This window comes from Haliotis rubra, unplaced genomic scaffold (assembly GCF_003918875.1).
Source record: "Haliotis rubra isolate DU_JTF1 unplaced genomic scaffold, ASM391887v1 Scf1676, whole genome shotgun sequence".
Classification (NCBI taxonomy): Eukaryota; Metazoa; Mollusca; class Gastropoda; order Lepetellida; family Haliotidae; genus Haliotis; species Haliotis rubra.
This window is the reverse complement of record NW_025765643.1, coordinates 67141-89475: the sequence shown is the minus strand read 5'-3', so window position 1 is coordinate 89475 and position 22335 is coordinate 67141. Positions and strand designations below refer to the sequence as shown.

Sequence of the window (22335 nt, the reverse complement as noted above, 5' to 3'; positions counted from 1 at the left end):
TGTTGACGCGACATTTCCTTCAAAACGCTGGAATCAACGTCATAGACTGGCCATCGAGGTCCCCTGACCTTAATCCAATAGAGCACGTTTGGGATGCACTTGGGAGAAGGCTTCGTGGTCTTAGGAACCAACCTCAGAATTTGCAGGAACTTGGCGCTGCCTTGCAAGAGCAATGGCGCAGAATCCCCAACCACGTGTTGACAAGCATCAGGCAGTCGATGAGGAGACGGTGTTTGGCAGTGGTAATTGCGCGGTGCGGCCATACATGATATTGAACTGAGAAATTTCGCATTTTCATTCTTGTAACAGGACATTCTGTATACCCATGTTTTGGAACGGCGGTGTAGCCTAATGGAACTGATTATGGCACTGTCAGTGTATCGAGTACATCACACAGATCTCAATGAAATAATAACAATTTAATCATCTTACCATCTCTTGTTCTTTTATAGTGCCCTGAAGAAAGAATGTGAAGTTTCTTTTTTGACTCAGTATAGTATAACTGACGATAAAGGATCACCCAACTAACATAGTAAGTTGCACTTTTGCCACAAGTTCCAAAATCTACACACTGACGCAAACGGCACCTGAACTACAGGGAGAGCGGAAGATCGCGGGTTCGATCCCCGACCACGTCATACCAAAAGACGTTAAACTATGGTACTATGGCGCTCGGCATTAATGGGTGCAACAAGGACTGGTCGGCTCGGAGTCAGTATACTGTGTCTGATTGGGGTATTCATGCTTCACTGCGGTATGGTATCTCAGTGGGCTAGCACTATAAAACCAGCTACAGTCTGGGCTAGTACAAGCAGCCGCACATACACATACACACGCATGCACGTCATCATATGAGCGAAATATTCTCAAGCACAACGTTAAACCCAATTTCACCTCACCTCACCTGAACTACAATATAGTTTCTTTTTAATAATGACATTTTTTATCGTGTTTGATTATCTTAGAAGTTAATTTAGGTTTTGACGCTTAATTTAAGACAGAAGTTTGATAGTTAATCGATTCAAATTGAAGGAATATATGTTTCATAATGAAGGGTCATAGGAAAAGGTTCATGTGTTCCAATCTATGAGCAGAAGGCTGTGAACATTACTGTGTCATTCATCATGCATGATACATGTACATTTGTAGGTTACAGAAAATAATACTATTGACTGATTTCATCCAGGAAACAAATTGTATTTACATTTGAACGATTATATGTGGTGTATTTTTCTCAAGTCATTAAATTTAGTACACACTACGAGAGGGGGTATTCGTTCTCTGCAAAATTCGAATTACAATGCATACACAATATCTACCTTATTGTGATAGTTAAGTCATTCATCTATTCAAACATGTCTAAATGGTGATATAATTGCATACTTTCTCAGATACACATCCAATAAATTCCTTTCATTAGAAAATCTATGCTTTGAATAGCTGACCGCAGCACTGTTTAAACAATAGAAAATGTAACGTGAATGCAAAGGAATACATAGTTGTGGAAAACCTTACAAACAGATTCCATTTAGGATTGATGTGAAGACCAAAATAGCTGTGAAAGTGTATTATCTTAACGAACCCATTAACCCTTTGAATTATCTATGCTAACATCTAGCATCCATAATTGCAGTATCCTTCCTGTTGCCTAATTAATCTTTAGACTTATTTTACTGTACACGAGAACATAATGATATCATCTGCAAACAGTAGCATAGATATTAAGGGCGACTGTAATGCCGTCGATGGACAGCCTATTGAGCTTAATCTATGTGACTTAATCAAGATATAGTGGTACAGGACATACCCATCTACAACCATCAAGAGGTTATCAAAACACTCTGCAAAGTACACGATGTTGTTCTTTGTTCTTACCTGAATTCTTGCAGTTGAACTGAACTGCAGAGCACTGACGTCTTCAGTTTATATACTTACAAGTTACATGGTCCAAATGTCACTTCCCATGACCTGTGCTTAAGTAGATCCATACTCTTAATATTTATATAATGTTGCCTTAATCTAATCACTAACTTGTAAACAACACTTGTGGAAACTGAAATAAATTGTTATATGCCTTAAAACGCTCGGTTGCTTTATATCGTAAAATCTCAAGACACCTCTTTACAAGTGCGGTTTACTTAATTTTTGGCTTTGTATCCGTAAATATTTATTATTATGGAAATTCTCGTGGTTGTACACGTAAAAACATAACTCTCCAAAAACTCTCTGTTTTAAAGTAGACAATACAATTTCTAATCCACAAGTAAACACATTTATAAAGATTTTCCTTAATATTTCAAGCGAGGATGGTGAATATCATTGGTCATATATAGGTAATCATGTCTTCTTTATTAGTGATTTAATGCCAGGGATGCAGGAATTAATAATGCTTAGTTCCATTAGTGATGGACACCTGGTGTTCATAGCATAACCAACACATATGTTGAATGAAAGGTGTCTTTCTTCTGTTTATGAGTGAGTGAGTGAGTTTGGTTTTACGCCGCTTTTAGCAATATTCAAGCAATATCACGGCGGGGGACACCAGAAATGAGCTTCACACATTGTACCCATGTGGGGGAATCGAACCGGGTCTTCGGCGTGACGAGCGAACGCTTTAACCATCAGGCTACCCCACCGCCCCCTTCTGTTTATGATATAAAGGAGGTGATATTGTGTATTTATTCAGCAGGTAACCTTTGTCTTTGTGAGAATGGCCCTCGTGTTAGACCATGGGACCCAGAGCCACTTACATGCAGATATGTAAAGAGAATTTGATTATTCACCATTGGACGATATAAAAAGTGTCAACGTTTTATTGTTTGTTTGTTTTTAACAGGGCAATATTCAAGCTATATCATGGCAGTCTGAAAATAATTTAGTCTGGGCCAGACAATTCACTGATATCACGAGCATTGATCTACGCAACTGGGATACGATGTGTCAACCAAGGCAGTGAGCCTGTCCACCCGATCCCGTTAGTCGCCTCTTACGAAAAGCATGGGTTGCTGAAAACCCGGATCTTCATAGGTTCTGTTACAAGTACACCCGTTGATTTTAGGCATCCAGTTGAATTGCGTTTAGCTATCTGACACAGCTTATTTCTTGTCCTGTGCGCTCTATTCTCGTGTACAGCGTCACTACAGTGACACTTGTACATCTTGTCTATATCAATCATATCACCCGTGAAGGTCCGGGTTAGAATTCTGATCTTCAGTAACCCATGCTTGTCGTAAGAGGCGACTAACGGCATCGGGTGGTCAGGCTCGCTGACTTGGTTGTCATCGGTTACCAATTGCGCAGATCGATGCTCATGCTGCTGATCACTGGATTGTGTGGTCGGGACTCGCTTATTTACAGACCGCCGCCATATAGCTGGAATATTGCTGAGTGCGGCGTAAAACTAAACTCACTCATTCACTCTATCAATAATATAACATTCGCCTTTTACGCCCTATGGAATCTGTTTCGATGGGTGATCGATACGTCATCCTCTGGTGTGGACTTTATTTTCACATGAAATTTGGCAAAGACAAGCTTAACAGTACACTCTGTCTGCAATATTCCTTGTAGGTATCGAATGAGATCGCCATATCACCTTTCCGAAACCGCTCCTTATTTGTCCATAGGCACATCTGGACATTTGGTTCTCAGTATACACACAAAACAGTGATGGAAGGTAAGAGCCCAATGATCACAGTTTGTATAATACAGTGTGAAGTTCCTTGTGTTTGATGAGCTCGCGACTAACAAAATAACATATTTAATGATATATTTCAGGAATATTCAACCTGTCCTTCCTGATCACCCTGACGGACTATTGCTTATAAATCGGGATTCAAACCCAAGGACAGAATACTGTGCACAACGGCAAACTGGCGGACGTCTGGTGCACATTCCGGAGTCTCATCTATAGTATACGAGAGACACTGAATACTACACGCTGGATACCATATTACAAAATGAGAGGTCTTTCTGAGGTATCTGACCCCAGCAAAGGCACAGCATACCCCTTTAAATGGACATTAAAGCCACAGACGAAGCAACGTGGGTCCAATTACCCTACACGTTCTAAACGGATTTGATTTCACAAAGATGCATGTTACACGTTAAATCAAAATGAAAGTGGCGACGGAGCTTGGGTCATCACACTCATGTGACGTGCTTGTTTTGAAATAAAAAGGTTGGTTTTTTTCAGTGGATGATCCATACGTGTTATCTTCTCGTGTTGACATTATTTCTACATGACGATGCATATTTTGTATGAATGAAAAATACTTTCCAACGTGGCATTTCATAAGCGTAAAGCGGTTCCATATCATCCAATCAAACCGAATGAGACGACGTCAACCTTGATCGCCCCACTTTGTATCTGACTAACTGTCTTTTCACATCTTGTGTCATAACTACATGTACGAACTAACCAGGACTAAGGTATAAGTATAGGTTAATCACCCTTACAAGGTAGTTATTTAAATACCTACCGTAGTGAGGGTGATAAAACGGCTTACACCACGAGGGCAGACTTATTTAATACGCGTGTAATGTATTAGGCATGATGAAAATTATCAAAATGAGTACAATTTTATTGTTTTTCAATGGAAATAATTGCTCTTGGGCAGTTGTTCAGTTATGCTAATAAAACACTTCCAAGAACAATGGACATAACTTCCCTAGTGGTTTAACCAAGTTTAGCATAGGGCTTTTACAAATTGTGTGTCCTTCCTCGTGTTTATTCCTATCAGTGTATCATACAATGTCACTCAAAGAAGGAATGTGTATCTATGGTAGTTTCGGAAGCATGAACTGAGTGAGTGGGTGAGTGAGTCAAAGTGATTCAGTGGGGGTCAGAGATAGACTACCTGTTTCTACACATGTGGGGGAACTCGAAGGACAAAACGAAAGAGTCAATAAACCCTTTTAGCCACTCCACCAATGTTTGACGGATACACGGACGATATTTCCTGTGTCCAGTGAAATATGATGTATTTGTAATGCAATGATGAGAAAATAACACATTATATTTCACTGGACACGTGAGATATTCTATTTATTACATGCATCTAACTTAGTTTAATTAACTGTAAACATTATTAATCCGAGAAAGTTCAATTAACGAAATGCAAAGTCTCTCAACTGTTAACTAAAGACTGTTCACTTCTTTGTTCGGGTACATAAATAAGACATGGACCAGAATTCGAAAATAAAATAAATATCGAGGAAGCTCAAATCTGAATCAGTTGCTATCTTTTTTATAAAGTGCTATGTTTGTATAGCAAACCCTCAGTAATGCTAATCAAAAGATCCTTTTGGTTTAGCGCATACGTCATAGATCACGAAAACATAAGCATCACAATATAAGTTGTATGCTTTTCTCGAGGGTAATACGGTCTGATGTACGCCGCTCTGTAGCAGTGTCACCCGAGCCGGTAGGCGAGGGATGACACTGCTACAAATAGGCGTACATCACACCGTATTACTCGAGGGAGAAGCATACAACGTATTTATCTTACCGCCATATTAAATGTACAAAATATCATTTTATTTTATTTTAAAGATCGCTACGACTATATGACATGTAAACAAAATGGCGTCTGCCCCTCGACTGGAATTTTTAAATCAGTGAAACATATATATGCTGACAAGGTTAACACTGCTAGTAGGTAATAAGTAATCTGCCATACACATACAATAGCATTCCTCATACCCACACAAAAGAATTCCTCACCCAAACAATAGCATTCCTGAACCAAACAAAAGAAATTCCTACAGGCTCAGCCTTAAAGAATGTAGGTTCATTACATTATGAATGACATTCCATAGGTTCAGTTGTTACAACAAAAGAAATTCCTACAGGCTCAGCCTTAAAGAATGTAGGTTCATTACATTATGAATGACATTCCATAGGTTCAGTTGTTACAACAAAAGAAATTCCTACAGGCTCAAACGAAATTCCTTAAGGAGCATAGAGCAGGACAAAGACATTCCTTAAGGAGCGTAGGAGTAACCATAGAGGTGAAACGTCATTCCTACAGCTGCCCCTCAGGTATATACAGGTGCGCTAACTCACATTCCATAAGTGCCACATTTACACAATACACATTCCTTCTATACAAAACCAAATTCTTATCTTAACAAATTTCAAATATTATCACAGAATTGTTTATAATGACATCACATATTTGCATCTATTTCAATCGCTTGAAGCAAAATTCTCATCATTCCATATCTCTTAACCAATCAAACTGAATGTGTATTACACATAAACCAATCAGACAAACCATTCTCTACAATCCTATCTTACACTCAAACGTTTTAGCTATTTCAAATCAGTTTTATCACCAACTTGGGGCAAGAAGGTGTTGAAAATCATCTATCTCCTACATATTCTCTATGATGGCACAGAAAAGTGTGGATGTGAAACGTGTTGCTTTTTCCTCAGAGGAGACATTTGATGATACATTTCTGAAAGTAAAGGATATTCTTGATAGTCAGGTTTATCTACATGAAGTTATGATGAGATCGAGTGAGTTGTACAAAACCATCTATATGGATATGTTGGAGAAGACCAAAGCCTTAGAAGGGAAACTTCAACCAATGTCACCTGCTTTCTTGAAATGGTTGACGGATTACACTCATCTCATAGGATCTTTCTCCTCTGCTCAAGAGCAAACTTCAGAGACAGCAACAACACAGAAAACAGTTGTTGCTAAGAAAAAGAAGAGAAGCAGAAAAATGGAGGATGATCTGTTTCAGCCCAGTGTGAAGAAACCAAAGAAACAGCAGGTTAAGAAAGCAAAGTAAGTATATATTTGTGTTACATGCGACTGTGTTCTATCTATTTAATTTGTAACATCAACAATTTTTGTTATATATTCATATCTTTTTCTTTTCTTTTTGTTGGTAGGGTAATGGACAAGAACTCAAGTCAACCATCGCTTGTTATAGAGCCTATTTCACCTCCTCCAACTGAAGCTAACCTGGATGTTTCCAGTGAAGTCAACTTGTTTGTGGATGAAGACACTCTCGTAGCCGACTGTCAATCTACTACCCCAAACGACTGGTGGCAGGATTACAATCAGCTTATGGAAGATATTGAGCAACAAGAGTCAAATGCAGTAGAGGATGATCCTTATGAAGAACACAAACTAACTCCTCTTCAAAAGAATTGTAGTGTATGCTGTCATAATAATATGTTGCGATATATCAGTTGCAATAGTGGACAGGTTCGGTGTCATGTATGTTGTATGGATCTGATGAACTGTATGTGTTATCATGATCCAGAGGGGATGGTGGATGACATGATATCTCAGGACTTTCATGGACATATCCTCACAGTATAAGTGGTTGCATTCCAACAGAAGACATATGACTGAGATGACGATCATTGGTTCTTATCTTATTGTGTATGATGATTGCTATGTTCAACTGATGTTGTTATGTATAGAATTTTCTGTGGTGAAATAAATTCTGTTCACTTCTTTTTTAGTTGTATAAAATCTTGTTCAACACATTGCCTTGTTTCAATTCATCATGAGTTCTCGAAAGAAGAACAGTGCATTAGAAAAGTATTATTTCAACCCACAAAACCCAGGTGCTTTCTATGGTCCATCTAAACTGCGTGATGAATTGAAGAAAAACAAGCAACACAATATCAGGTTGAGGAAGGTGAAACGGTTTGTGAATGAGCAAGATGCTTACAGTTTACACAAACCAGTTAGACATAAATTTAAAAGGATGAAAGTAAGAGTTAATACAATGAATGAAATGTTTGATGCAGATTTAGCAGATATGACAAGGTACATGAAATGGAATGATGGTGTCAGATATCTGTTGGTAGTCGTGGACATTCTTTCACGCTATGCTTTTGTCTCGCCTTTGGAGAATAAGAGACCGCTTACAGTGGTGAAATCTTTCAAAAAGATACTCAAATCAAGACGACCAAAGAAAGTTCGTACTGATGCAGGATCTGAGTTTCGAGGAGAATTTGAATCATTTTTGAAAAGGAAAACATCACCCACATCATCACACGTAATGAAAACATTAAAAGCAATTATGTGGAACGTTTCAACAGAACACTGAAATCTTTGATCACGCGTTATATGACACATAACAACACCAAAGAATACCTTTCTATATTACCTCAACTGGTACAGAATTACAATCACACTTTACATTCATCACTGCCTTATTTATCACCAGCACAAGTGAATAAAAGCAATGAATTGAAAGTATGGCATCACCTATATGTCAAACCTTTGAGGAAACACCTCAAGAGTAAATCCAAGTATGTAGTGAAGAAATTCAAATATAAGGTTGGAGATATTGTTCGCATTCCATATCTGAGGAAACCATTCAGTAAAGAACTTGATTTACGCTGGACTCAAGAATTGTTCAAAATAGCTCATCACTACAAAAGGCAAGAAATACCCTTGTACAGAATTAGAGACTTTCATGATCAACCAATTAAAGGAACATTTTATACTCAAGAACTTCAAAAAGTAAACAAAGGTGAGGACATTGAGTGGCAGGTGGAAAAAATTCTGAAACGTCAACGTAGAGGAGGTAAAACCTATGTTCTTGTGCGATGGTTAGGATGGCCAAGTACGTTTGATTCTTTTGTGGAGGAAAGTCAGTTGAAAGATTTGTGATGGAGAAATATATTTTCCTTAAGTCTTCAGATTCAAAAGAAAACTATTATAAGGACAACAGCCCCTATCATTTCCGTGTGAAACTGAATCAAAGACTGGTGTTGGATGGATTTTGGGTTGTTTCATTAACAGAGTTGAATTTTGGGAAACTGACTGATGTGGACAAAATCCAAGATCCATATGTAAACATACTGTGCAACTTGTGTGATAGTTCACTGGTAGGAGATGCTCAGTTACCATTGCTGAGACGCATTGACTTGAGGTTGGGACCTAACTTCACTTTTGCAAACGAATATAATATTCATGTGGTATTGAAAGAATCACCTGTCATAGAAATTGTTATAAAACCCAGTGATGAAGTGGCCTTGTCATTCTTGAGCCGAGGAGACCAGTGCAACACTTCACTTACAGCGATATCCATTTGCAAGTTAAGATGGAAGACTATCCTCTCTATGTACCTCACTATGAAAATTGGAAACATTACTTCAAGAAACTGAGCACAAGTCACCAGCAATACCACAATGGAAAATTATCAGCTAAAGTAATACCATCTCATGCAGTGAAAAGAAAAGAAGAAGGACCTTCAGTTGAATTGCAAATGACATCAGAGACTCAGAGCACAGTAGAGAAAGCAGATGCCAAAGAGAGACGACGCAAGTCTTTAAAAAGAGCTGCAGGAGAACAGATCATCACTACCAAGAGGATACGTCAGACAGAGAACACTACTCCTTCTAAGACAGCTAATGTTTTAATGTGCACACCTGTTGCAGGAAACGATATTTTCAGTTAACACAATGGCGCTCTTATCCAGCAGTAACTTTTCGGAATATCTCCCTGATTCTTACTCTCTTTTTTCGCTTCCAAGTTACACAACAACCACAGAGATGTTCTATTTCAACGATGTACGTCCATTAAGCCAAATCAACGACTCGTCACCATTGGAATTTGCTATCCCTAATCAGGGTAGCGAGTACATTGATTTGAAGAGAACAAGACTACATGTGAAACTTAAAGTGGTGCATGACGATGTTACATCATCTCCACTGGCTGAGGATGAGAAAAGTGGGGCCTATCAACTTGTTTTACAGTCCCTGTTCTCTCAAGTGTCGGTGTCCCTGGGAAATCAATTGGTATCGAGTGCAAATAATCACTATCCCTATAAAAGCATGTTCAAGACATTGTTGAATTATGGAGCAGACGCCAAAAGTTCACAGTTAACATCACAGTTGTTCTATAAAGATACTGGTAATGACAATGATGACATCGAATCAACTGATGCTGTTGCTGGTGGTAATGATGGATTGTTGAAACGTGGTGACTACATTGCTAAAAGTCAAGAGATCACAATGGTTGGCAATTTGTTTGAAGATGTGTTCAACATGGATCGTTATTTGATTAATGGAGTAAAATTGAATGTAACCTTGTACAGAACCGATCCTCAGTTTTGTCTTATGAGTGGAGTTGCTAATACTAAATACAAAATAAGCATTTTAGATGCGTCACTTAAAGTGTGTTATCTGAAAGTGAACCCAGCTTTAATTCTGGCTCATAACACCTTGTTTGAAGAAAAGACCAATGGGAAACCAAACAATGCACTGTATCCCTATGTGAAGACAGAAGTCAAATCAACCACTATTCCTGTGTCTACTGAATCATTCACAATTGAGAATATCTCAAATCCTGTTGCCCATCGATACACAGTTGCATTTGTTGAGAGCAGTAGTATGACCGGTTCTTTGGTGAAGAACCCATACAACTTTCAATTGAGTATGATCAAAAAGGTTACTCTGAATGTCAATGGTGTCAGTCTCCCTGGGAGATCATCCAGTGCAGATGATGCAGATACCTATCTGAATCTGTTTGATGGGGTGAATGTAAAAAGAGAAAGTAAAGGCAACTTCATCAGCAGAAAAGAATTTTTACTTGGAAGTGCCCTTTTTGTGTTCGAACTGAACGAAACTGGCACTGAACATCTCAGTCTAGTACGACGGGGAAATGTATCACTAGAAATTCAGTTCAATGCAGCCTTAACCAAATCACTGAGTTGTATTGTCATGACAGAAAGGACCTCACTCATAGAAATTGACCAAGCCAGGAATGTGTATGTCAAGTGAAGAAGATGAGAGCCTCTGAATTGTTATGTGCTATTCAATGCGATCCTGTGCTTAGAAACCATGTCTTAGGAGTGTATGCTAGAGACATGTTACCTGTGCTTACATCTTCAATGTTGATGAGAGGTGTTGGTTTAATTGTTAATACTGATGTGAGAAGTAAAGATGGCCGTCATTGGGTTGCTATGTATTTGAAAGGAAACAGAGCAGAACTGTTTGACAGTCTAGCTGAACCTATCAGTACAACATTTGATGACTATTTAAAGTCATATGTTCAATTCTACACCTGCAGTACCATACCTTTACAATCAGTAGATTCAAATGTCTGTGGATCATATTGTCTGTATTATCTGTTGTGTGCATTTAAAGCTAACTGGACTTTGCACCACTTTTATCATCAGTTTGATGTAAAAACTTGAATTGGAATGATATGTTTGTATCACGATATATTTGTCACTATTTTAAATATTGTACTCCTTCCTGTTTTCAATGAAACTATGTGTTATAGTTGCATGGAACGAAAACATTTAATAAAAAGTAGTTTAGTTTAAATCCTGTAGTTGTTCTTTGTATAAAAACGTCATCATGTGAGGTTTTAACTCACTAGTACAATACATTGGTGAAGTGTGCAGGTCGTCATGGAAGAATGTCTGTTACCCTTTCATACGCCTACTACAATTTCTGTAGCTGGTGGATCCTCTAGTGGTAAAGTGTTTGGACTGCTCGTCTTATAAAACAAGCAGATACCATGTTTGATCCACCACCTCACTTGATTATTTACTGTTATGTTGTGTGGCAAGACATTTATTCAGAGCTTGAAAAAAGTGTTTCCAATATTAGATTTCAAGATCACTTGCCTACTGAAGAGGAACTGAAAGCTTATTCTCATGAATCAGACAAACAATGTTTACTTGTCCTGGATGATTACATGCAACAAATGTGTAAACGTCCTTTGATTTTAGATCTGTATACCACACTATCGCATCATTTAGGGATTACAGTGATCAACATTATGCAAAGTGTCTACCCTAAAGGCGAATATGCAAGAACAATGTCACTGAACACACATTACTTTGTCTTGTTGTCCAATCCACGTTCAGCACATGAATACAAGATTTTAGCATCGCAAGTATTTCCAGGTCAAGCTAAGTATTTTGCTGAATCGTTTCAAGATGCAGTAGGAGGAAAGAAATATGGTTATCTTGTCTTAGATGTGTCACCTTATGCTGATGAACAGTATGGACGTTTACGAACCAACATATTTACTGACGATGAGATGTGTACAGTCTACCTACCACAGAAATAGCTTCACTAAATATACACATACATGCCTGTGATACCTCATTTCGTTTACAACCACTGAACTGAACAGAGCTATGGATGTTTGTGGACACTTTGATGTGGAGACCGATTGTGTTGGTGTAACACATAATTCTCCTGATGGAAAAAAGTTTACTGATAGACTGGCTTCATTCAAGACTTGGCCAGTACAAATGAAACAGTCACCTAAAAGTCATGGCTGAAGCTGGATTTATTTACACGGGACAATCTGATAAAGTCTACTGTTTCCAATGTAGACTGCGAGCCCATTCCTGGATACCAGATGATGATCCTCTGATTGAACATTTCAGACTGTCTCCACATTGTGGTTATATCAACATGATAGCAGCTCCAAAAACATACAACTATGAATTCATCATCATAGTTTTCTATATAACAACCAGTTCACTTTACTTCAGTCATTCTACAGTTGGCTCGCCTCCTTTAGCAAAACAAAATGTATGCAGTGAAAGAAAGGAATTGTTTGTTTGACATTATTGAAAAACACAGAAAGAATGGTACAACATTGAATGAAACAGCTTCTAGAATGTTGTTTACAGTGTCAGTGTGGGAGACGATTATGCTGCTTTACAAATAGAAGATCGCTATGACTCATGGACGGAAGTCATTAAAGACTTGTTGTGGAATAACAGACTGTGCCCCAACATACTGGATGAAGATATATGGACAGATGGAAGGGTAGATTACGAATGCTTCAGTAGCGAAAATGACCGAACGGTTGCTAATAATATTTTCCAAAAGGCTATGACTTTACAAGATTATGAAGACACAAAACACAGTACCTCTGTGTCTGTTAAGGGTGAAGATTTGTTGGAAAGTTGGCAGAGGGATCCTCCACATGATTGTAGCCAGTGCAAAGAAGATGACAATGAAGAGGATGTCTAGATAAATAACAATCACTAAAGATGTGTTTCTTCATTTGAAAGTGGAACAGCTACCCTACAGCATCAACATGAGTGGGCTGATAAAACATCATGTTAGTTTCTTATCAGTGTTAGCAGAAGCTAATCCTGCTCAGAGAAAAGCTATGCTGACTCATGCTTCTTCAGAACAATTCCTATCAATTCTTACTCTTGTGTATAATATTCTCATGGGTAACATAGTGGTGACAAATGAACATAAAACCTGGCTGTCTCGTCGCAAGAGGGTCATTCGCATGTTAGCCAACAAGGCTGTCAGCAGACACAGAAAACGTGAACTCCTCATCTTACACCATTCAATTCTACCTATTTGCATAAGGAGTTATCTCACCACTCTACATCATGTCCAAGCCAATGGTTCTTTTGACAAGAGAAAATTACCAGAGACTGGTGTCAAAACAAGAACAAGAGAAAGCGAATCCGACAGTGAATCCGACAGTGAATCTGACAGGGAAACCTCCAGTGAGTCCAGTGACAGTGAGTGATGGTAGTGAAGAGCATGACTCATCTCTACAGCCAGATCTTAATGTGATGTTACGAGTTCCAGATCAACTCATTCAAGGCATTTCATCTTCAAATTCTGTTGGCAAGCTGATGTCAATGTGGTTCTTTTTGAAAAACAATATTACAGCTGGAAACATTGGATTAACAGAAAATTTGCAACTGGTGTTGGAGAGTGGAAAAGTGTTGTATGGTACCAACATTGTGGACTTAATTCGGTTTATGATCCTGTCTCCTAAGAGGAAACATACACCACCAGGATATAATAAGTTTCATAAACTGTTAAAGCGCTTGCATGCACCAAAACAACTGTTGAAAAGAAGAACAAAACACAAAAGTCAGTCAAAGATTTTATATATCAAAGGAAAAGCAGTTAATGGTGTGCCTGGAGCAACAAAGCTGAGAGCATTAGAGGTTCTGTAGTGTTCATGCTTTTTTCAATAAACACATAAATTACATTTTTTTATTGTTGTTGTTGTCTTTGCTCAGTGACTCATAGAGCAATTAGCACATCATCGTGCACATAAACACACACAGTGGATGAATAACACCTTCAGTCATTGTGGTGTATCCTATGTCACGTGCACACACGTGGCTTTTTCTCATATTTCTTCTTATGCACTTGTATTCTCACAGGACAGGTGTCAGTATGAACCATGAATCTATGGTAGGTGTATTTCAGCTTGGTATTGCAATAGACATACGTAAACAGTCCTGAACTGTCTTCCCCATCAGCATCCACAGGTAGATAGCCGTGACAGGTAGTGCAGATATATGATGGTTGTTCCATCTGTGAATGAAAAAAGAACAGACATGGTAACTGCAATGTCAAACTAAAAAGTTGATGATCAAGTGTATAATTATGAACATAATTTTAAAGAAGTGGAAACACAAAGTGGAACATACCTGAGGTTGATTTCCTCTACTGTGATTTCATCTACTGCTTTCCTAATGGTTCAGTAAGCAATTATTCTGGTGAATAACCATAAGGAACACTATAAATACCATCTTCTAAAATAAAACGTTTGTTGTCTATGGCTGTCAATGCTACTTTGGTATGATGTTCCGTGTACAGAGTGTTATTATGTGACCTAATGAGATTAAAGGAACATGAGACAGGTTTCCCATCAAACAGACAGTCTCTAAACATTTCGTGTCTGAGAAATTTTTTGATGACAGATTTCTTTATACCTTTGGCTGTTTTTTTCTCCATGAGTTCTTTGTCTTTTTGCATTAAGAAAGAGTACATCTTACTTTTCAAACCACAAAATTCTAAAATAATGTTTCCACCTGCTTCATCCTTCATCTTCCCAGTGACTTTGCGATTGCAATCAGAATACAATCCTTTTGGATCTTCTGGTGCATAATTGGAAGTGTCAAATAACTCCAAGTTTCGCTTCATAAAAACATAGGGGTCCAGGAGAGGTTCATGCGGAGGGGCATGGACTTGCATGAACAGACTGTCAGTATCTGTCATGAGCAAATCCAAATGTTCATGTCCATATTGATTTTGCATAATGTCATAGTAAAATGAATAGATTTCATATTTGGCCAAGTCCAGAATGGTAAACCCAACAGTAATAGGCTGATCTAATCGAACAGACACCTTTTCCATTTCTACTGCCACCACATCCTCTGAATAAATTTTGAAGTTTTGAAGTTGGATTTTGCACACAGTTTTTGAAGTTTTGCTTGTTGGGTGACCAGCTGCACTGTTTTGTGTTTGCGTTTATTCATGCAGAAACGTCCAAACACACAGTTGTTCATCAGTTTGTAACGATCTTTGTCACAATCGTCCTTTGCATTTTTTATGATTTCTCAAGTTGAGCTCCACATAGGGCTTCAACCATGGGCTTTGGGTAAATTTGAGAACTCTGTGTATTTGCTTTAACACTAAACCATGCTTTAGATACAACTGTAAGGTTTTGAAATGAACCACATAATTGGTACGGTCTTTCAAGGTACAAAACAGTTTTCTACCAGATGATTTTGTAGGAAGTTTATCCATGTCTTTTTTGAGGAAATGAGCCAGCAATTCTTTGTGTTTCTCTGAAAACTCCCCAAAAGAGATATCATCATGAGTTGGAGCCATAGGGAAAGCTGCATGAGATTTGTGTAAGTGAGGAGGATACATCAAATCCACTTCCAAGATATAACCTGTATCACCCTGAGTATCTACATTGTACCAGTCTATCTTACTGAACTCTGTGGATGGGATGAATTGATAGTTTCCAATGGGGAGAGGTTGTAACATGACAGTGGCATACAATGAATTCACATCAAAGTAGAGAAGGGTGGAAGTGTCTTTCTCTGGGTCAGATTGTTCCATATGGTCATTGTTGGCTTCAGCATATTTCTTACCAATGACTGACACTCCACCACGAATAGAATTTTCAATGAAATTGTAGGTGTCAACCTCTGTGAATAGATCCAATTTTTGCTCCCGTGATTTTCATAGCTGCGTCCAAACAGAAACCAGGCATGGAATAGTAATGGCAAATGTCTAGCCCATAATCATTCAAGCAACCTGTTCGAAAAGTCTCAATGATATCTGTGAGCAGTAATACATCTGTTTTGACATACAGTCTCGTGAAATCACTGATGGTTTGGCACTGGAATGTTTCCCATAATTGCTGTGTATATGCATAATCTGCATCGCTGATACTTTGTTCACTGAGTGAACTGTAAAAGGTCTCTTTGGGAGGCAAAGATGTCTCCTCTAAAGTGTTCCAGGATTGCATATATTCATAGGGAAAGTTTAGTTTTCTTGTGAGATGATGAGCCTTGCCTCCAAAATGCTCATTCAAATACACAAATGTATCCTCTCCTTTCTTCAGCTGATTTTGAGTTAGAGCCTCTAATGAACTCTGTAAAAATTTGTAAGAATCCAAAAAGACTAAATGTTTGTCAACCGTGAAGGACAGAAATTGCTCAGTGGTATGTGGTATGACAGTGATCTCACGATCACCAAATTTTTGAGCCACCTCTAGCAACAGATGAGCATCATAATGTTCCAAATTGTGAAACATGACAACCACCTTCTTCCTTAACTGAAAATTTAGATTGCATTTATTATGCAAAACCTGACGAAATTTCCCTGACAAATGGTCATGGTCTAACACCCTATCAGATCCCAGCAGCTCTCCACACAATCCACAATGGGTTGTGCTAGCTATAAGACGTTGATCTTGTTCAGTGAGCTGCATAGGTTTAACAGAATCAAACAGATTCATAATTTCATCATATTCTTTCAAAATGTTTTCAATGAAATGTTCTGCAGCATTTTGACCTACATAAGTTTGAATAGGTTTAGAATATTGTTCATCAGTACACACCACCTTGTAGGCATAAGCACAGGGTACATGGCGATTCAGACGAGACGTATTTCCCTGTTCAGGCACTAATAAACTTTCAAAGTCAGCTACAATCAGAAACTTCGCTCTTTCAGTTTTGCTTTGTGATCTTAAACCAAACTGGTACACTGCTTCTTCAGGTTTAGGTAAATCAACCCTTTGTGCCTTTGTGTAACAGTACGTTTTGTGAGCTTCCAACCTTGTCTTGGATGAAAATGACCATAAACATTTTCTACAAACAAAGCACATGTTTTTATCACCTTTTCTGTTTCTGACTAACCTATTCAGTCTAGTGATCAGACAGTAATGCATGTTTGGGCTCTTGTCAATCTCCATGGCTTCCTCATGGTCTTCTAATCCTAAGATCCCTTCAAAATCATCTGGTTCACTTTCCTCTGACAGTAGTAACAAATCCACCTGTCTGTTTTTTTCTACATCCAGAACCTCACTGATGAACATTGGGTATAAGGTACCATCTTCAAAACCATACATATTGATGGACAACTTGTTTAGTTGTTCAAACCGAGAAATTTGTTTCAAGGACATAGGGAAAGTGAATCCTTCTAAATTGAGTTGATTCAAATGGGGAAGGTAATGACTTTGTCTTTCTTTGTTGACTTTAGATGGGAACAATTTGGCAAGAATGGATAAGGGAAAACATAAATTATTATCCTCATTTTTAACATTGGTAATGCAGTAAGTATGCTTTGCCAGTGCTGGTGGTAATGGGATGTAAGTACCTCCTCTAAAGGGAGCAAACTTGACCACAGTAAGTTTCAAAACCACAATGGCAGACACATTTAAACCAGAATGAACCCCTTCATAATCATCTAAAGTTTGAAGCAATTTGTTCATAGCTTCCAAATACTGTTCAATCAGATCGCTCCCTACTGTAGCTGTCTGCATTTCACTTCTAAAATAGGCTTCATGATAATTTGATGCACCATCATCACTTGGTTTTTCCATTTTAATGTGTAAACACAAACCCCATTTCACAGATTTTTTCTCATGTATTTCTGATTCTAGCGATGAAATGATATTGCCCTGTTCACTGACTAGAAATTCTAATGCATCAGTTGCACCCCTACCTTTGAAGTCATATTCCCTAACATCACCCTGTAAAGCTTCAGTAGAACATGGCTTTGAATGATCTTTGGGTTGACTAGGATGGTGGGACGAAGCAGGAGGAGCAGTGGAAACAGGAGGTGAATCAGGGGGTGCTACAGACACTGTTGCTGGCTTAGACTTTTTCTTAGCCCTGCCTTTACCATGTCCTATCATATCATGACCTGATTGACTTTTGTGCATACGCAAAGCCTTTGAGGTGGGAAAGGATTGATCACAGGTTGGACAGGTATGAGCAGAAACATTATTTGAACATGAACCTACACAGGGATGGTTTTGATAATCAGTTTCATTTGAAAACTGTTTAAAGCAGTGTGGACATTGACGACCATAGACAACTCTCTGTTTACAGGTTTTGACATGTTGATTCAAATTATCTTTCCGATTAAAAGCCTTTTGACAAAATTGACATATAAATAAAGAACCTGTTCTACCACAATTCTGAAGATGACGTACTAAACTGGATTTATGTCTAAAGCGGACATTGCAATGACCACAAACGTACACTGGGCATGTGGTATGGTTTGACATTATGAGGTTATTCACCAAGAATAGTATGCATAACAGCTCAGAACCTGTGTAAAAGAAAAAATAGCATATGTAGCCAACACCCTATATGCTACTATAGTGAAGTAGCGTACAGTGCAATCTAGTGTTTATGGTTGTCTCATTGTTAGACAGACGTTGGTCTGGTGTCATTGAACCCACGTTGCTCCTACCAAACTTTGTTAACTGGGTATATGTAAAATATTTCAGGTGAAACAAAATAACACTCTTTCTTATCACTATTACCAGTAATGTCACATACTCTCTTTCAATGAACACATCCTTACCTTACTGTTGTCAAATCGTCAACACAAATACCACTAAGGTCGGTTTGTCTTCTTCAAGTGTAGAGACAAGTCAGTCTTCAAGCATGGTGGGAGATGATGTGGTGTGATGAGAAAGGACAAAGTTCGAACCTTTTATACCTTCACTTGCATAAGTCCACATGGTTTCGTGAGGATAAGGTATCCTGAGAAAGATACCCGCCATAGAATACGTTTCTTGAATCAAATTCTAAAGTTCAAGATGACTAGGTAAAACTGATTGTCACCATCGAACTACTTCGTGATGATGAATTCAATAGATAACCTATTTTCATATGTTCAATGTGCAAGATCTGAATAGATGTCGTGGCGAAACTAGCTCACACCCATCACGTGAGGATGAGTCAGTAAAATTGGGTAATAACAAAATTTGCAAACTCATGTTGACTCATAAAAGAGGGTAGTGTTTTCTCGGGTTATATAAACCGTTTGATGAATGGCACTGTCATGTGATCAAACGTTTGCATGAGTTTGCAAGTTTTCAAAGCTTCCAGAAAGATTTCGAACATCACATGATCAAAAAATCTTGATCATTAATAGAACCACTCACCACTTACAACCACACTGTCTCTCTGGCTGTTGATCAAGTCTTCTTGCATGATGTCTACTACTGCTGCTGAAGCCGTTTATCAGTTTGCTGACAAACACTACCTTAGCATCAACTTTTTCAATGGGGTGGTGTATGTGCATCTGTCCAACTGGAATTCCCGTGGTATGAAGAAAACCATCTCAATGACATCAGAGGTGTTCAAAGCATTCCTCGGCTCTTCTAAGGAGTACACGGCCACACTTGATGATTACGAGACAATCCCAAGACAGGTCCCCACCTGCGTCTCTAGCAGTGTCCCACCGCATGCTACAATTCCAGTGACTGGACATGGACGGGCAACGTCACCCACTCTCATGACCAAACCGGGTACCATTATGACACCACCACCGCCATATTCAGGACCAAGCCGTGTAAACAGACCAACGCCCTATTCGCGTGGTGAATCTTTATTCAGCAACATGGGAACTGCTGAAGATGAACGCTGTGTGTACTTCTATTCGAGAAACAGTCCTTTCAGTCAACACTATCTTGTAAAGATGGAAGTGGATGGGAAAACCTTTAACTGTTCTGAGCAGTACTATATGTATTGCAAAGCTTTGACATTCGGCGATACATTTATTGCTGAGTGTATTTTGAATTCATCATCTCCATCTGAAGAGAAACAGTTAGGTAAACGCGTGAAGAACTTTAATCCCACCGTCTGGCATACGATAAGTCCACAAGTGGTGGAAAGAGCCAATTATGCCAAATTCACTCAGTCTGAAGAACTTAAGTCTCTGTTGCTAAACACATATCCTAAGGTGTTAGTAGAGGCATCCCCATACGACAGAATATGGGGAGTTGGACTCTCCCTATCAGATACTAGGATTAGGAATGAATTAAACTGGCGTGGTCACAATCTGTTGGGAAAGATCTTAATGGGAGTGAGGCAGCGTATTTCCAGTGAGTATAATTAAAGATATAGACTGAAGTACATAGATGGCGAATTCACATTGTGTATTCCCATTATGTGGATGTTTACATTTCTCCGTATTGCAGTGTCAGCAGCAGCAGCACACAACTTAGGCAACGGACAACCTACGGACTGGTAACCACCTGGTTCGCATTTCCTTTCTCATGATGTGATATCAAATAAAGAAATTATCTTTGAACAGTGATGCTTGTGATTAATCTCAGTGTATGTGACATAAGAACCATTTTCCCTTACCCATTTTCCCTTACCGTGAAGATCTTGGTTAGAATAGGTCTTCAGCAACCCATGCTTCGCACAAACTATCCATGTCGTGAGAGACGACTAAAGGGATTGGGTGGTCAGACTCGCTGACTTCGGTTCCCAGTTGCACATATCAATGCTCATGCTGTTAATCACTGGGGTATATCGTTACCATATAGCTGGATTTGTAAACGTTTTGTTTGAAAACCATCTAGCTAACAATCTCTTGCCTGCAGAGAAGATTGAGCTATAGATTACAAGTTACAGCTTTGTCACTCGTTCAAACGTGATCGTACATAATATGGTAGCGTCTGACATCTAGGCCAGAGGAATTCCAAATAACTTTGTTAACTGTAAGTAAACACTAAACTCATAACACATGATTTAAGTTTATTTGGCGATACATGTGCTAATATCGGTTTTGCACAGTACTATTCTTACAAACCAGACTCAGTAAATTAACATTTCTGAACCAGTTACGAATTTAACTCAGTTGTGTAAAATGATAGACTGTAAAGGGTGGGTGTAGGTTCAAATCTCTTGGTAAATGTACGGAACGTTTATCCTTTAGTCATCCCAAGACCTATGCAATATCTTAATCATGACCCTCGGATACACAGCTCCAAGATGTGATAATGTCTGTGCCTTGACAGGGAGCATGCGATCTCTGTTTATATTTACTTGCAAATAGCAGTTCACTATTTACAACCAACAAAACAGTAAACAATACTGTAACTGCGACTCGTCATTATTTACACTTTCAGTATTTATAAAGCTAACTGGTTTGGTTGACAAATTCAATGTCGCTCAATAAGAGGAGTACACATGCTCAAAACATCGTCACGCGAAACACATGCACCAATCAAACACCGGAAATATCGATCAACATGAAAGTCAAAACTTCATTAAGGAAGAACACATGTACACAAATCGCTTGAAACATGTGGGGAATTTAACAACTTATAAGGAACCTGTTCGAAATGTTACAGAAAGTTTTCTTTACTGTGAATATAACTAGATTAAACCATTTGTATTCACAGTATATTACAAATTGATCATTACAACAAATCTTACTATACAAGTATATTTTCGAAAATAAACAGATGTTTAGGTTTTAAGGACTGCACGATGCAGTTTCAACTTCTACATCGAAATACAGTGCGACAGGATGTGAACCATACAAGAAGCTATTTGATCCCAGCCTAACCTTTATACCCATAACAAACGAACGTGTGTGTTATAAGCCTATTGAATTGCAGCACATATAAATTTATCATGTTGATACCTGATACATCTAGACAATTCATAGGAGAATAACATGTAGCCTAGTTACGCGAACTCTTTGCAAGATACGATTTCTTCACGAATGCTGAAAAGGTTTAACTTACCTCTAGTAATGTTGCTGGATTTCGCACTGACGTTGAAAAATAACCATGCGATTACCTCCGTTCATATAAATTGTTCTAATATAAACGGTGATTTCTACAGATCCTTCCTTCAATCAACTGTGACACTAATTTCGCAATTTTGAGTTTCATACAAAATAATGGATGTATGAACAGGGAAAAGATAAGACAGTGTTGATAATTTCTAATTTGATTTAAAATATAAATGGAATGCCATGTTCAGAAAGAGAAATTTGATGCTTAGCATCAAAAAATGAATAATCTCAAAGCCAAATGTTGCAGGTGAAATCAACAGAAC

General features: G+C 38.4%; 2 protein-coding genes across 2 annotated transcripts; both read left to right on the top strand.

Moving 5' to 3' along the window:
* Window positions 1-6380: 6380 nt before the first annotated feature.
* On the top strand, window positions 6381-9438 carry LOC124272235. The gene is made up of 3 exons (XM_046707389.1): window positions 6381-6797; window positions 6905-7167; window positions 9209-9438. Exons 1-3 carry the CDS (start codon window positions 6391-6393, stop codon window positions 9436-9438), a joined length of 900 nt encoding a protein of 299 aa, XP_046563345.1. The 5' UTR covers window positions 6381-6390.
* Window positions 9439-9442: 4 nt separating this feature from the next.
* On the top strand, window positions 9443-10762 carry LOC124272234. The gene has a single exon (XM_046707388.1). The coding sequence runs from the start codon at window positions 9443-9445 to the stop codon at window positions 10760-10762; it is 1320 nt and encodes a 439-aa protein (XP_046563344.1).
* The last annotated feature ends 11573 nt before the right edge of the window (window positions 10763-22335 follow it).

Excerpts from the sequence above, each read along its gene's own strand:
- LOC124272235 (XM_046707389.1), top strand. The coding sequence starts at position 6,391 with ATGATGGCACAGAAAAGTGTGGATGTGAAACGTGTTGCTTTTTCCTCA. Across the intron at positions 6,798-6,904 it reads CAGCAGGTTAAGAAAGCAAA|GGTAATGGACAAGAACTCAA; the intron begins GTAAGTATATAT and ends TTTTGTTGGTAG. Across the intron at positions 7,168-9,208 it reads AACTCCTCTTCAAAAGAATT|TGAAAAGAAAAGAAGAAGGA; the intron begins GTAGTGTATGCT and ends CATCTCATGCAG.
- LOC124272234 (XM_046707388.1), top strand. The coding sequence starts at position 9,443 with ATGGCGCTCTTATCCAGCAGTAACTTTTCGGAATATCTCCCTGATTCT.